The sequence below is a fragment of the Neodiprion fabricii genome, chromosome 3 (genome assembly GCF_021155785.1).
Source record: "Neodiprion fabricii isolate iyNeoFabr1 chromosome 3, iyNeoFabr1.1, whole genome shotgun sequence".
NCBI lineage: Eukaryota > Metazoa > Arthropoda > Insecta > Hymenoptera > Diprionidae > Neodiprion > Neodiprion fabricii.
The window spans coordinates 1,218,567-1,234,450 of NC_060241.1; the positions used below are offsets into that span (position 1 = coordinate 1,218,567).

Below are 15,884 nucleotides of genomic sequence, written 5' to 3' on the forward strand. Positions count from 1 at the left end.
GTTTAGTCTATTGCCAGCTGTCAAAGAGAGTTTGCGATTTCGAAAATGAATCAGAGAATTTTTATTAAATTTTACTACAAGAATTTCGTCCCTCGTTCGTGATTTTTTTGCCAAAAACAACACTGTAACGACGCATCAGCCTCCATATTCGCCCGGCATCGATTCGTGTGACTTTCTTTTGTTCCCAAAAATAAAGAGAACCTCAAAAGGACCGTCGTTTCGCAAGCATGGATGAGGTTAAAAAGGCATGGCTGAAAGAGCTAAAAGCTCTCCGAAAGAACGCGTTCCGGAAGTGGGTCAGGGATTGGAAAAATCTATCTAAGGGGTTAACATTGTCGTCGACGAATCAATAAAATTCTTACCACATAAACGAAAATTCCCCTTATTTTTTCAACACACCTCGTACACGGTTCTGGTGACACCGTGTAGAAATCAGTGTCCGAAATGTTGAATTCGTACTTCGGGCAGCCAATCGAACATTTTCGCTACATTTATGCCAGAAACGAGAATGGATCCAATAGAATTGAAACTTCTCGATCGCTTTCATCGAATACAGAGCGAATCCGACGAGTTCTACACTTTTCACTTCGGAGCTGTTGTTTTTCGAGGGGTAAATTTCCGGACTTCTGACAACGGCTACTCGGGAAGTTGAAACAGTTATTCGCCGAGTTTGAGCAACGCGACAGCCTTCCCCGTGAAATCCCCGTAGCTTTTATGCACGTGTGCATAGCAGGACAATTCACAAGCAGAGAAATGCAATTGCGAGAGTCGAGCGCTGCCGGCGAGTAGGTATTGTTTCCGCTAGATTTTTCTCCCTCATTCTTCTTCCTTCCACTTCTTCCACCGCAGCTTCGTTCCTTGGCTTCGTTCGTTCCGAGTGTACGTGCGGTTTGTTCCACGCTTCCGCTTCTTTCCTCTTCTACAGCACAATGCAGCGCGGTGGGAGTAATGATCGGTAAACTTGTGCCTGCATCGTGTAATGCTTCGAAGTCTGAGCTAATTGCAAGTGAAAATGAAACCTCTCACCGAAATCGTGACATTTTTTTCGTTAATCGTAGTTATTTTTATACCCGTATAACGGATGTAGGATGCAGGACACATCGATGTTTAACAAAAGTCATCGCAACGTTCAAAACACATATTATTTATAGAATAATAACCAAACCCGTTATTTATTACTTATAAAGTCTGTTTTTGCTTGATAGCTGATATGCAGGGTGCTTATTCGGAAAAAAATGGAAAACGTTGTCACCAAGACGTGATGGACGTTCTCGTTATTAACGTTGTCAGCGGCGGGTTATTATTTTTTAATAAAAGTTATTTGAATGCAAAACTGAAGTTTGTTTAGTTGTTATTTACAATAAATGTTTGAGAAAATAGATAATTTTTCTTAAAATCCGAAACATCGTTCTAGTTTCTACAAAAACAAACTTTATCTGATAAAACTGTTTTTTCATATATCAGTTACGTAGAAGGGATCAAAATTTGAACCCCGAAACTCTTTAATTTTCTTGTTACTTTTTGCAATCGGACGCCAGTCGTGTGTACAGAGATGAGGATTGAGGAGGATACATGTCGGGACGCAGGAACTGTTGTTGACCATTCCGGAGTTATCTGTACGCTTTTGAGCCTTGTATCCACATCGAGCGTGGCCAAACATGCGGGGTATAAACCGAGAAGTACGAGGCGAGAAGAGAAGGTTTCCCTCCAATTTGTCCGTAGAAAATAATAATCAAGCAGGGAGAAAAAATGCAAACGCACCCTATACTCAAAGTGCGGCAATGCGAAAGGCTCATCTGCGAAGGTATCGAGCAACGCGTTGTACGATACAAATAAGCGTGGGTGAAAAACGCTTAGACCCAGCAATTTCCAAGTTCCATTTCTGAATACGCCGAATGTCCGTGGCTGTTGTTTATTTACGAAGCATCGGAGCGACGGCATTTGAAAACCTGACTTCTGACCGAGGAGAGATAACGCGCGCGACGTCGCGTCCGTGTGGATCCGTGATGCGTGTGCTTCGCACACCGACGCAGAAGCACAATTTAGATAAACGTATACGGTTATACGTACACCGTTTCCCAGAAATGCGGGGAAAATGTAAGACGAAAACAAAAAGTTATGAGAGCTAAAGTAGACCGGGTGACATGGAATACGCTAAAACGTTTCACCGTTTTAGTCGAACGACGTTCTTGGAAGGAATTTATACCTCACGAGAGTTTGAACACCCGTTTCTAGCCGGAAAAATTACGGCTCAACAATTGTTCTTTTCTTTTTTTTTTTTTTTTCTCTCTTAGTCCGAAAAAACAAGAATTCCCAAATATCGCTCTCGAGTCTTGCCAAACGAGAGGAAAACGTGAGGAGGAGGAGAAAGTACAGCGGTTCGTACGGAGGATCGCTCGACCGGATCGTTAGCGTAAAAACCAGAATATCCAGCCTGCGTTTGTGCTCCTGATTCGACAGGCGAGATGCCAGGGTCCGCCCTCGCTGAAACCTGATTTACGAACGATGCCCCAACCTGATTCAGAGCCGGGAACGAGGGGGAGATAGCCTGCCCCATTAACAATATATCTATATACGCGTCGCATGAATATTCCGTCATGGCCTCCGGCACGATGCAGGCGCAAAGAGTTAGCGGCTTCGTTTCCATTTCTCACTCTCCGATTCACGTTTCCTCAAATATTTATCACGCGCAGAATTGCAGAATTTTCAAGCAGCGGAATTGCGGAATTATTGCAGATTATTTGAGGAATTATACCTGGTCAGAGTTTTGTGATGCCGTCGTTTTGTTAAAAACCAATATTTAGCTTATTCCATTGATTCAAGACCAGATAATACCTTACATTAACTAAATCCTTCTTATTTTTTTCATTTCGGATGATCCAGTCCAGGATAGGATTATTTTTACACACATCGTATTGTCATATACAGAAATAGTGGCTTCCGTAACTGCGGTCAATCATACATTCAACTTTCTTACGACTCTATTCTCTTTCCTTTATTGTATTTGTTCTTATGAACTGTGTTAATTTCACTAAGCTCGATACCAACGTTTGCGGCGTTGCTGAGAATCTAAAAAACACTGGCTATGAATTCCTGCACAGCTCTTATGCAACGGTTACTTACACAGTAGGAAAGTCGCGCCGCAACGATACAAAATTTGCAATAATTCAATTCACGGCATTCATTTTTCCCTTCATCGAAATGTAGAAAAATTTAATTTTTTCTTCTTTCATAACGAATCGGACATTTAGTACGCACGCGTCGTTAGTTTCACTGTACGATTTGATGCAGAGAAAAAATAAATGATCGAAACACAAACGGTTCTGTGATGTAATTATTATGCACGCAACGATCGGAGGAACGAATTTACGGCTGCGGCGAGATCTCGACGTGTAATAACTTTGCTCATATAGCAGGGATCGGTTCTCGTTCTAGGCTGCAACGAGTCAAACGTATACTCAATGCTGAGGCGTAGTTGTACCGACCCATAATGCCTGCAAGCATGGGATTGAAGGAAATCGACGCGGTTTCGATACGCTTCGCGTTGCGCACCCGATTTATGAATTCCGAATTGAAACTGAATTATAGCGATGGCCGTTACCTCAGCTAAAGATAATTGATGCGTTGATTAATGGAGTCCAAAAAATAATCGAACACGGTCGAACACGGAAGTTTCGTTCAAAGTATTTTTAAATTTCAGGTGAAAATATTCATCCATCTTTCACTTGTTGCACCAAATAGGAACTTAATAACTAAGACAATGATAATGATTGATACTTTAATCACATAAATTAATATTGTATTACGTCGTTCGTGGTGGTAAAAAACAAAAACCGATTGTGAGAAAAAATAATCGAGTCGGTCGAATGATCGAGTTTGTGAAATAATATGTGATGCTCGATTAATCTGGAAAAAATAATCGATTTAATAGAAAATCCATTCTTTTTGGTCATTCTCGAAGTGTACAGATTCGTTTGCTACCTCGCTAGCAGACCGCTGCATAAGTTGAGGAAAAGTATACCCAGTTAACAATGTAAATTATGTATCCAAGTAAACATTTTACTCGGCATGCAGACTATCGGTTTCGCGTTGTTATTGAAATTTTAATACCGATAGCTCGTCACCTCGATCTTGCAAAGACATGTATCGGTTGTACAGTCCGAACGAAAACGTGTCCGAACAAGTAAAATTGTTAAACAAATTGTTGATTTTAATTCCAATGCCGGAACCGTAAAGTTACAAACAACTAAACTATGTCTATATTTGAATTGGGGTTTTCAGGTTTTCGATTTCGAGGTTGGGGAAAGATTCCTGCTAATGAATTTCACGAAACTCAAGTTAGATTTAAGTCTTCAAAGGTCCGATTAGACGGTATATTGTTATTGATGAACAATTTGTGAACGAGTGGACTGTGCGCCCGACGTGTCCTTAACATCGCATGTAATTGCAACTTGGGTGCAACGCGCAGTCAAACAAGCAACTCAGAGCAAAGTTGGACTCGTGAACCTTCGGCGTACTGAGTCACAAGAGCCCCGTGCCCTCCGCCCCAACTTTTACTTGCATTATTACGCTGTGTGTACAGTGCTTTTAACTAAGAAAACATATAATACGCAGATACGTAGTTATAACCACGCTGCGTGGTCATTTGTTGCTTGCCTATGTCCGGCAGTTGCTGTCCGCGCAACGTAGCGTCTCGCGGCCTTAACTTACGCGGCGTGTGTTCACCTACACCTCCGCACGACCAACGACACACTTGCGGTGTTTTTACTCCGACCTAATTATAATGCCCGCCTCCTTAATAACCATACACAACAACGCCACCGCGAGGCTTCGTACCTACCTCATTTTCCTGTACTTGCTTCACTGCGCCGTACGCGTAAAGCGCTCTTTCCGATAACGAAACTGGCTCAACGAGCTGCGACATATCGCGCGGCTCAACGGAAAGGCTAGCCTCGAAACTAGCTCCGAAAACACCTTTTTGATTTCCCAGCATCGAATCTCCGACTGAGATTCGAAACTCCCGCCACTTTCCGGAGTGCACATTAGCAAAGCAGGGATACGGCAGTGGCGCGTGACGTCACTGGCGGATGACGTAGGGAAATGGCCGCAAGTGCAGGTTTCTTCAATGTCGGTAAGCAGCGGGACGCTGAAAAGATAATTACGAGTTGGACGGCGATATTAGAAATGAGTGGCCACGATAATTCCTCGGTTGAGCTGCGTTTGATCAGTTCTCTGAGAGCTCGTCCGCGGCTACGTCATCGACCTCAAATGATAGCGGGATAACCAGTCCCATATGTTGCGACGCGTGTCTCCCGATAAGCCGTAATAGTAATCGCACCGCTAAACGTAACCGTGCAGCCAAAGCGAAGAGAATTGAGAAAATCGACAGAGACAGAGAGCCAGGGCGAGCTTACGGTCCGATCCATTGGCGGTCTTATCCCGAGCCGAGTATTCCTTATCCTGACGCACTTTTTACAGAATTTATAAAAAGAGAAAGAAATCAAATGTTACAAATGGCGAGGAGCCGTTCAGTGAAGGAAGCAAACCGTGGTGAGAAAGTCTGACGCGTTCCCGCCATGCGGCCACCGGAAGCGGTTGGCTACGTCCGTTGGCATAACGTCACTCTGCAAAACCGATCCCGAGGGAAAGATCGGCGACTTCGATTATCGAGGATCGTTGCTTCGAGTGTCAAGTAAGAGCTGCGAATGCATAATTGCATGTCGTGTAATTGTCAGACCGGGCCTTTCATTTCCTTGGGATTGTTTCAGCGAGTGGCTTTCAGCCGCGCTAATGTCCTGTGCAACGGCTTCGAACTACCGAGAAACAAACCAACGTGTTCTCAAGGCTCCTGCCCTGACCGCACGATCTGCGAAACGTTAACTTCCTTTGGTTGAATATATTTATATACCATGTTCCTCGACCTTCGAGCGCACTCGTTGTGCGGAATCCGCCTCACCTCGAAGCTACTTTACACTTCATTGTCCTCGCGTTGTTCACGTGTGTTATACAAGTTTCGCCAAGGATCCAATTGGTTTCCAATCCAAACATCTCGATGTCCTGCCGTGATTTATTCAATGGGATGCAAAAGTACTCCCGGCTCCAATCGCCTGATTGTTTTCCTCGCTTCTGTACCCGAGGTATGCACCACCAGCAATCCGGTCGTCGATAAATTTAATGCCCCGTGTGATTGAAGTTCGCGATCTACATTGGCAGTTCGATATCCGTTTACCATTTACCGATTGGCGAACATGTCCGGCACGCTAAAGTCCGTGTCCCTGTTGAGTTTCTCGAAGAATCTGTCGCGAACATAATACCAGATTCACGGTTCTATTCAAAGTACTCGCGATAAAACTCTGTGCGATTCAAAACTCCCGGGGCGACCGACGCAGTTCGTAAAGTTGCCGCCAGGCGGCGCAACTCTCTAAACTCTCTCGCTGAAGAAACGAGCTTTGAAATACTCGCTATCTTCGGGGCAATTATCTCGGCGGAAAAACTGAACACACAAAACTGGTAACGACGCAAGATAAAAACGCATGCGGAAGGTGAAAAGACATCGGGAGCGCGGAAAGAATTGCGATGCACGTAGAGTCTCGGGGAGGGGGGGTCGGAGTTACTCGTTATCGAGCAACGGGTGAGTTTATCAGTTCTGATACCGGGAGGAGAGCATCGTATATACATCCCCAGCGGTTGTGCGACGTGCCGCAGTGCGGGCCGAGCCGGCGTGCATAAGAGGCGAGTTGCGGAACGGTGTGAAATTATCTGATCGGACTCACCTGGCTGATTGTGAGCCGGAGCCGGATGCTGGAATTGTTCGCCCTCCTGCTTGGCCATCGGCTGCCTCGAGTTTGCGGCCTTCGCTGACCGGAACAATAAAAAACGTGCACAAAAATCTCCCGCCTCGACCTTTCGCCGAAGAATATTATCCGTTCGTAATTTACGATTTATATTGTGTATATATATGAGAGAACTCGCGGGTGTCGCACGCGATCCGCGACCCAGAGCTGCGCTGATGCTATAGAGTCCGACTTGCGAGGCAACGCCGCGGTCAAGCCGTGGCTGAAAGCCTCGCTGCGGCGAGGTGCGGGGCGAGAAAAGCGGCGCGGCCTGGCCGCTGGCTCTCTGGTGGGAGTCGCGGCTTTCGCCTTTAACCGAGGGAAAAACGTACGCTGTTATCGGCCCCGGGCCCCCTCCAGGTCGCGTCGGTCAACCCGGGCCGCCTCTCTTCTTCGACCGGCTACTCGCAACTTCTTCTTCTCCTTACTATTACCAGGGTCCATCACCCCTTGTATTTTCGAGCCTCGATAAGGCCGCGATGTACTGTAAAAAAAAAAAAAATGCGATGTAGACTTTTATACAGTATTTTTCGTTGTCAATCTAACACTACCACACGTTCGAGTTCTAAATTGACCACAAATATCGCTCCATAGTCTCCGTTTTGATAACCGTTCAAAAACCGCTCTCGGGATATTTTTTTCTCCACTCTGTCAATCGTCGATTTGACCCAATAATCGTTTCAACGTTTTTTTTTTTTTTTTTTTTTTACATCATCCAGGTATTTAACGGTATACTGGAACAGAACACGGTCGGTGTAGTAATCAGCCACGTTGATGAATATTTCGCAATTGGAAGAAAATGCCGCTAAAATTTTTAAAATGGACCCAACGTTCAAGAGAGTGCTCTTGTTTTTTTCATACATCGTTTCTGTCATCGCTAAATTGGCCAATTTTGGTCTTTATTTTATTTTATTTCTCGGTTTGTTTAGTATTATTTTTTTTCTTCATCTAATGTTGAGGATTATTATTCCACAAGCATAATCTCCGTCGGACTTTATTTCACATACATGTATGTTACACATACCGTAAGTAATAAACTATACTGCTGAATGTGAAATAAAAATCATATTATCTGCTATAAATTGTGGGAGCTTATGTTATGTATTCTTTTTCTTCGTCTGTTTAAAACATATTAAGCCGGATACACTACATACTGACTATATTTCGTAATGACGAATACATGTGTGAGTGACATGACTACTATACTTGAGAATGTATAACACGAACTCCCGTAACGCTCGTCTGTAATTTCTTCTCGTTACGAGACGAGGAACGCGTTTGTAGCTATGTCGGTACCATGTACTTATTATTATTATTATTATTATATAAAAAGTATCTAGACGCAAATATCTCATCTTAATATTATTATTATTAGTATTATTATTCTTGTTGTTGTTGTTATTATTATTTTAACAGCAAATTAAATTACGTTCAGATTGACATCCGCGAACTCGATTCATCTTATGACAAAAATTCGAACGCCAAAAAAAATTTTCCTCAATTCTTTCATGATGTTCCATTACGAAAAAAATGAAATTTTTTAATCAAACAATCACCGTACGATTGTAATTTTTTATTGAAATAAATCTACCCTGCAGTATTAAAGTTGTGTGTAATTATTCACGATCCGCTCCCCCATTGTTGTTGAAATTTTTCTATCGTTGCGCCTCGAAATTAGTGAGTCAATATCTTGAAACAAGATTGGAAAATTAGTTGGCACAACTTCCTGTTTAAAGTATCGAACTCCTCTCGCGTACCTGGAGTATATATCATCTTTCTGAAAACACGTTCAGCCCCAGCGTGCGCGTATCCTTGACCCGCGCGTCTCTCGGGAGCAAAACACAAGTGCCGGAAGTTTAATATTCTCGATCCATAGCAATAACAGACCGGCAAAGAGTGACTGCATCAGTCCGGTGCAAAGCCCAGCAACGCTTGATGCCTGAACGTGTAATTCATCTCCTTCTGCGTCGACCAGGAACGCCGCGGCTCTCGTTAGCTGGGTAATAATTCTTGCTACAAATCGTTTCACATCGCAAACCTACAGGTGTATACATATTCGTCGATACAAACTGGTGGTAAGTAAGCGTGCGTCGCGATTCTCGATTATCAAGGAAATTTAATGGTACGGGAAATGCGATGCGGTCGATCGTTAATAACCATAAAATGAATCTGCGTACAATTTCTTCGGAGGTTTACGAAAGTTTTTTTTACCTCGCAATTTGAACTGATCCCACTGCCCGGCTTGCGGTAAAAATAGTTCGTGAAAGCGCCACCAGTCGGGAAGAAATTGGCGCTAATGTTTGAACCGCGGGATGTGAGACCGTGGTTTGAACCAACTTGTTGCGCTATCTGGCGGAGCTTTGGACAACTGTGATACTGAGGTTGGCTGGGTTGCCGATGATTCGGCGCTGTTCTGAAGGTACAACAATGGGATGTTACTGCAAGGGAATTTTGAACTAAACACTGTCACAAGTATTCAGTTATCGCAAGATAAAGGTCAAAGCAACTCTATTTGTTAGAATCAAAAGAGATGCAAGATCTACTGAGGACGAAAAAATACATCAATAGTTGTGGAATCAAGTCATAACATTGTGTATTATAAAGCTACTTTAAACATGACTATAATTTCAAGCTTAGTTGACTACTTGAAAATTTGTTGAAGTACCTGAATTACGAAGAGATAATTTTGAATACACAATGCTTGGGTAAAAAAGCGTATAGTTTCATTTACTTGCCTTTAACCTTTGAGCTTGCTAAGCGCCGTAAGTTGTACTGAAATAAAAATATAAGTGCTCAATAAGGAGAAAATGAAGAATAAACATGTAAGTTATTGGTGATTGTGAAATTTAATTGAGATGGACTTTAATATGTCTAGTCCTTTAGGTAAAAACATGAATTAGAAATGTCCAAAATTATTCATAGTGTTTCTTTTAGTTGATAAAATTGCGCCTGACCTTAGATAGAAATCCTCCGCTTTTTCTATGATTGTCGCAGTGTTTTAGATTTCGATGGTTTGGTCCTGACATTTTGGTTGATATGTTCGGGTATTCTTCGGTTGATGGTTTTTTTTCCATACCTCATACCTCATCTCAAAAGGAGAAAAAACAAAAAATATCCAGATACGAAATGAAACGTAATGAATCTTACGATATTCTGTCTACTTCGTTGGATTTTCGTCAGATGAAGTAACTGGTTTTTCATCATAATCTCTTTCTTACCCTCATAAACTCCAATTTATCATAATTGTACAACGTAAAATAAATTTTGGATAAATGAGAACGGATCGATCGATAGATTAATTTGGCCAAATCGTGAAAAAGTTGGTCGTCCATGGTTGTAAAAAATAGAGTGAATTTTCATTGGAACAAGAAAACGCACCTAATTCATGACTTCCGTAAGTCCGGAGTTTCCGTCGCACCGGTACCAGCGGTGATCCAATTTCCTCGATACCACTATCTGGAATCAAAAGGGACGAAATACGATTACGTGACATTTGGAGGAGAGTCGATAGGTATAGGCGCACGGTCATTAACCAGCGGCGCACCCGTATTGCACAAGACTTGACACGACGAGGCTGGTTTCCGCATCCCCACAGGTACGTACCCTACGTAGATACGAGCATGTGAAATGCAATTAAGCAAATGAGTCCGAAGCTCGTCTCCGTCCCAGCACCGCCCTCGTTAGCCTCCGACGAGTTTTACCTCCGTCTGAACTATAACCGCGAGTTTAATTTCCGCTAAGCACCATCCTCAAAGTACCTGCGGTTTCGCCTATTCGCAAGGAATAATTTGTCTTGTGGATCTCAAAGTAAGGGCACAAAAATCGAGTATACTTGAGAGGTTTTCTCATCTCATTCCGGATCCAACGTATCACGAAAAAATAAGCTGCATCCTAGATACCTGTATTCGTTATTTGTAGCCAGGTTGATTGGGATCAATCCGACAACGCAAGGCGGATGATGAGCGACTCTTCTGACGACGTGTTTCTACGAATTTGCGAAAGACGCGATAGGTGCGAGTCGAAGTTCAGAGGGACGATAACACCGAGTGTTCAAAAGTTGGAACGTTACCGTCTTTCGCTACATTTATATGCGATAAACGCTTCACGAGATACGTGTAAGTTGGTAAGATTTTGAGGGGTCGGGGGCAAAATTTCCGAAAGACTAAAAGGTCGGCGGATAGAAATGCCAAAAATCAAATTAACGAAAATTGAAAACGTAGAAAAGACGTAACTAGGAAAAACTGTGTTGATAAAAGAATAAAAATTGAGAACGCGAATATGTAGAAATAAATTCATACAGAAATACCTCTTAAGAATAAGCAAGGTTACGACGGGCAAAATATGAAATGAAATACTGGAAAAGACGAGTGTTCAACTTTCAGAGTCGTACTTTTTACGGAAATTCACAAATCCGAATTTTATCGAAGCGAAACATCCATAACTCGAAAAATCAATGTACCGAATCTCATTCGTACAGAAGGGCCAAAACAACGAAAGCATATTATCTACCAGTTTCAGTGCCGGTTAATAGATACCGTCGTTGTCTACCAGCACTATACCAGGGACAAGCGCATCCTATCATTCGGAGCTTTGGTCATTCTACATTTTCCGGATCGAAATTTTACTTCTTGGCAACTTTTATTTTCGACACATTTTTTCGGTTCATTGGATTTTCAAAGTGTTTGCCGTTCTTAATTTCAAATTCACAAATATCAATTTTCCACATCTCTTATACATTCTGTGATTTGTTCATTGGGTATGCAAACTATCCTGAAAAACCTTTTTCGGATAAATAATCTTTCGGTAAAACAATTGTTCGACTTGGTGATTCAACTGATATTTCTTTATTTCATAATTCCTCACCGAGCAGATCTATCGGAACTACGAAGCGATGAAACGGCATGGTCGAAGGCCTCTGAACGAATTGCACTTGGACCACCCGTGCTTCGCTCATGTGTTCAGCCGCTATGTCACCAGCGCAGAGGCGAACGTTTTATTCTCGAGACCCCGCCGAGTCTCTCAATCATCTGAATGGCTGATATTATTATCGATTTGTCTTGCAGGCGAACAAGACTGCCTCTCCGATCAACGCAATGCGGATCAAGAAAGGGTTTCACAAATTTCATGACGAAGCCTTCCACATCTCATTCCAAGTCCAGGAGCAGCTCTTTTTCGTGACCGATGCGACGGATTCTTCGACCTGAGTTTGATCGGTTTTACAATCGTGAGTGAATTTGTTTCGACGTTACCCAATTCGTCATCGTGATCTAGATGGAGAGCATTATACAAGTAAAAACTGAGAAAACTTAATATGATACTTAAGTAAAAGGGATCTAGAAGCAAATATCTCATCAGGGTGCGAATTGCGGGGTAATAAGGGTATCGATTGTTTGGTTTTTTATTTATCCTGACAACTGGCGTTCCAATACCTAACTGCATACTGTTTTCCTGTCCATTTGTATCAGTATCACCAAGTAGGTTGAAACCACTCCAACGATCTGGAACGAAATTTAGAGGACTTGACGCGGTCCGATCAAGACTCTCAATGCTACAACTTACCGCACTGAGTAGTCTCCGATCGATGGTGAAGAATCCGCAGGCGTTGAAATTCAGACTCTCTTGAGACATCTGAAGACAGAAGTGCTGAATCTGAAACGGTCGGGAGATCGACGTAGCCACAGGTATAAGTTTTGAAAAAAGGTGAAACATAATTTACCTGAGTGCTCAGAAGGCTCGACGCCTGGTGCAAAGGAATCTCATAGATGATAACAGCGGTGCGACTCGCCTGCGCCGAAAGAGAAGGCAAAAATTGTCAGACTCTCCGTAACTTCCTGGCCTCGAGTTTTTACCGATAGAGCTTTTTAAGGATCGGGATGTTACGGAAAGACCACCTTAACGGTTTAAGGGGTTACATATACCTTTTTTGAGGCAAAAAATCACCCGTTTTATTCCAGAGACTGCCGTGATCCGAAAAAATTGAATTTTCAAATTCCAACTCGATAAGTACTAGTTTCATCTATCTCCTTCAAAAAAAATTTTTCTCCGATACAAAACAGTTGAGGTACGTCTAGTAACGCAAATGCTATAAACATAAACACGCCCCAGGAAAAATGACTGTAACTTTTTTACCGTTTGAAATTTTTCAACCAAATTTTCACACACTGTAGATAACGTGTCATACTTTAAAAGATATGTAATGGTTGTTGAATAAAATTCAGTTTAATACTGGAAAAAGAATTCTCAAACATAACCCTAGTTTTAGCCGTTTCGGGTATGTGTAACCTCTTAAACGAAAATCACCTCGTTGCTGGCCCGACTGCACGCGTAGCTAACGTAGGAAAGACGCCCGACGTAGAAAGTGAACCACATCACCTTCTGGACTGCTATTTCGGCGGGATTCTGCTCCAGCAGGATGAAGTGGTAAGCCTCGTAGAGCTGCCCGGTCACCATGACGAGAGAAATCGCTGTGATGGCGAGGAGCTGGACACCGAAGGATCCGTTCACCTGCATCGTCGAGTCAGAAAAGCTTGACGAACAAACTCATCTTCAATTTAGGATTCGTGGCCCAAGGATATTATTTTGAAGAAGAGTTTCATCGGGAAAGGTCATTGGATCGACTTTTGCAAAATAATTCAATTGCAAATTTCTTTCGTTTTCTTCAAACTCAATTTCACTAATTGCATCTTTAACTTATTCTTTTGATTTCGCAAAAGTCAATCCAATGACCTTCCTCGACGAAACACTTCCTCGAACCCATTTCCCGCGCTAGGTAAAAGTGTGAGTTCATGTTGGACCGTCAAGTGAATTGGACCACTCCGAAGGAACCGGTTCAACGTCTTGGTCATGGAGACTACACAAGGAGCACGAACGCCATGTGAACAAATAACTGCTCGATATAAGATGACGCTGGTGGAGGGAGTATAAGGCGGATTCTACTGATCACATTGCAAGATCATCGATTGACCGATCTCGGGCATCCATGGAACCAATGACACTTTGGTGCAAAAGAACCACTGGCGTCGCTAGTGGTACAGAAAATAAACATAACGTGTACGATTACCGCGACAATTTTCGTCAATTCCCCAATTTGAGTTCGTGCTTCTTACGTAGTCTCCATGGTATCGGTGTCCCAAAGTCCTCCTCACCTTCTTCGAGATCTCACAAAGGTCGTGATGAGCTAGTCGAAGTTTCTCGACGTTTGCGACGATCCTCGCGTTCTCGTTGCCGAGGGTTCCTCGATCGGAGTCGGCAGCAACGAAGACGAGGCCCAGGCCAACGGGCGGTTTGCGATGCTCGACAAAGGCCTTGAGCACTCGGTTGAGCTCGGAAAACCGGTCGGTTATCACGGCTAGGTAATCGACGAACAGGCAGTCGATGACCATGGTGGACGAGACCGCGTAGCCGTAGCAGAGACAGTGGACGAGGATCAGGACAGAGCTCAACTGGAACATCTTGAAGAGGTCCCGGTATCCAAGGACCACCGGGAAGGCCAATGACATTGAAATCTGGACGAGCTGCCTGCGGCGGAGCCACGCGTTCGTTATCCTGGCACCGAGATACCTGAAAGCAGAAGAAACGCTGATGGCGATTAGTCCGCGAGGCGGTGTTTTCAACGGGGTTTCAAGCCACCTGAGCACCACGTCGACCCGTCTCATGTCCTGGATCGGAAAGAGGAAACGGTGCGGTTGAACGAGGCATGTGACCAGGATAACCGCCACCAGGATCGCGTTCGCCGCCGCCTGCGCCCACAAAATCAGCGAGTCGATGTTGGTCAGCGTCTCCGCCTTTCCGCTCAACAGGAAGACGAAACTCCCGTAAAGCAGCCCTCCCACCACCAGGAAGACCCAGAGTGTGTAGGCCCTACCCCATTTTCCCTGTATGTTCAGGCCCAGAATCTGCGACACGATTCGAAGCGGCCGCAATGCAACGTTCAATTCCCGCATCCTTGTCGCCGCAACGTTTCGCCCGAGTCTCTTCATCCTGAATTATTGTGCCAAAGTTTCGCGGATCCGCCTAGTTGAAGCAGAGTTTTTTTTATTAAACGTGTTACATAGAAATAAAAAAAAAAAGAACACGAATAATGTCACAGGTCTAGAACCAAAACACTACAAGTTTTTTATACCGTTTGTTATAGATTTAAAAAAAATTCCACCACGTCAATTTTTTTCTCGAACTCGTGTTTATAGTTTCAAAGTGAAACTTCCGTTTAATTCAAAATCTGGTATTCTATTCTTGATTCTAAAAATCCTATGCGAAAATGATTTCTGACTTCTATTTAAAATGTATCAAAGTGAGACTTACTGTTAATCTTTCTTTATGCAAACACCTTGTATGCTCCAAAAATACTGTACGCGATGGAGAGGAATGGAAGTAATTTTTGTATTCAGCGTACTCGAAAACATAATATTACATGTACCAAAGATATTTCATGCGGCTGAGATAAAATATTTTTTGCTGACCTGTGTATACGAAATTTTAATAGAATTCTGATCTTTTTCTTACATGTCGAATTCCGTAGTGCTCGTGTGAATAATTCGACCACAACTTGGCAGTTGTATCTCGTTCGCCACGGTGATACGAGCTTCGGCAACGACCTGACAAAATTGCACGACTTGTGGTCTGCGGATCACGCGATGCGGTACTAATGCCGGAGAATTTGCTCGGTCATTCGAGCTAAGCGCGACCGACGACAATGACTAATAGTTGCGATAAGCGGTCCTCTCTCCACCTTTCTTCTTTTATTGCGGGCTTCATCAAGATGATCGGATAATTTTTACTCACGTTTTTCTTGGCGTATGAATACACTTTTTGAGATATTTGTTTATCCGTTTGTTTGATGGTGCTGTTTGTCAGGTTCCTGGGAGCAGAAATAAGTAAGTATAAAGTATACCCAATGAACGATACGATAATTAGTAACGGACAGCTGAAGTAAAGATGCGGTTTACTATTCGCCCTCGATTTTACGGAGAGAAAGGAAATTACCGAGTTAAAGTGTAGTTCGTATTTAGTTTCGAAGAACGAAATAAAGGAAGAAATAAAGAAGAACAGGGG

General features: G+C 43.1%; 2 protein-coding genes across 10 annotated transcripts in view; both read right to left on the reverse strand.

Annotated features, from left to right (window-relative positions):
- Positions 1–6,899, reverse strand: part of LOC124177167 (box A-binding factor-like) — a 59,485-nt gene extending 52,586 nt beyond the window's left edge. For both annotated transcript variants that reach the window (XM_046559244.1, XM_046559243.1), the window contains exon 1: positions 6,774–6,899. In XM_046559244.1, the coding sequence (XP_046415200.1) occupies positions 6,774–6,831 (58 nt within the window). In that variant the 5' untranslated portion in view covers positions 6,832–6,899. The remainder of the gene's footprint in view (positions 1–6,773) is intronic.
- A 3,312-nt stretch (positions 6,900–10,211) lies between these two features.
- Positions 10,212–15,711, reverse strand: LOC124177168 (putative gustatory receptor 28b). 8 transcript variants are annotated; one of them, XM_046559253.1, is made up of 7 exons: positions 15,336–15,585; positions 13,979–14,846; positions 13,134–13,337; positions 12,550–12,618; positions 12,393–12,482; positions 12,263–12,331; positions 10,212–10,289 (listed from the first exon to the last, which is right to left on the reverse strand). In XM_046559253.1, the coding sequence occupies exons 2-6, from the start codon at positions 14,810–14,812 to the stop codon at positions 12,263–12,265; spliced, it is 1,266 nt and encodes a 421-aa protein (XP_046415209.1). In that variant the 5' UTR covers positions 14,813–14,846; positions 15,336–15,585; the 3' UTR covers positions 10,212–10,289. The 8 variants fall into 8 exon arrangements, with proteins under 8 accessions (XP_046415209.1, XP_046415206.1, XP_046415207.1 ...); XM_046559252.1 differs by lacking the exon at positions 10,212–10,289 and adding an exon at positions 11,977–12,100; XM_046559250.1 differs by lacking the exon at positions 10,212–10,289 and having other exon boundaries at positions 11,235–12,331; positions 12,393–12,618; positions 13,979–14,393; positions 14,463–14,846.
- Positions 15,712–15,884: the final 173 nt, after the last annotated feature.

Excerpts from the sequence above, each read along its gene's own strand:
- LOC124177168 (XM_046559245.1), bottom strand. The coding sequence starts at position 14,812 with ATGAAGAGACTCGGGCGAAACGTTGCGGCGACAAGGATGCGGGAATTG. Across the intron at positions 13,338-13,978 it reads TTTGTGAGATCTCGAAGAAG|GTGAACGGATCCTTCGGTGT; the intron begins GTGAGGAGGACT and ends TCGACGATGCAG. Across the intron at positions 12,332-12,392 it reads ATCGGAGACTACTCAGTGCG|ATCGTTGGAGTGGTTTCAAC; the intron begins GTAAGTTGTAGC and ends ATTTCGTTCCAG.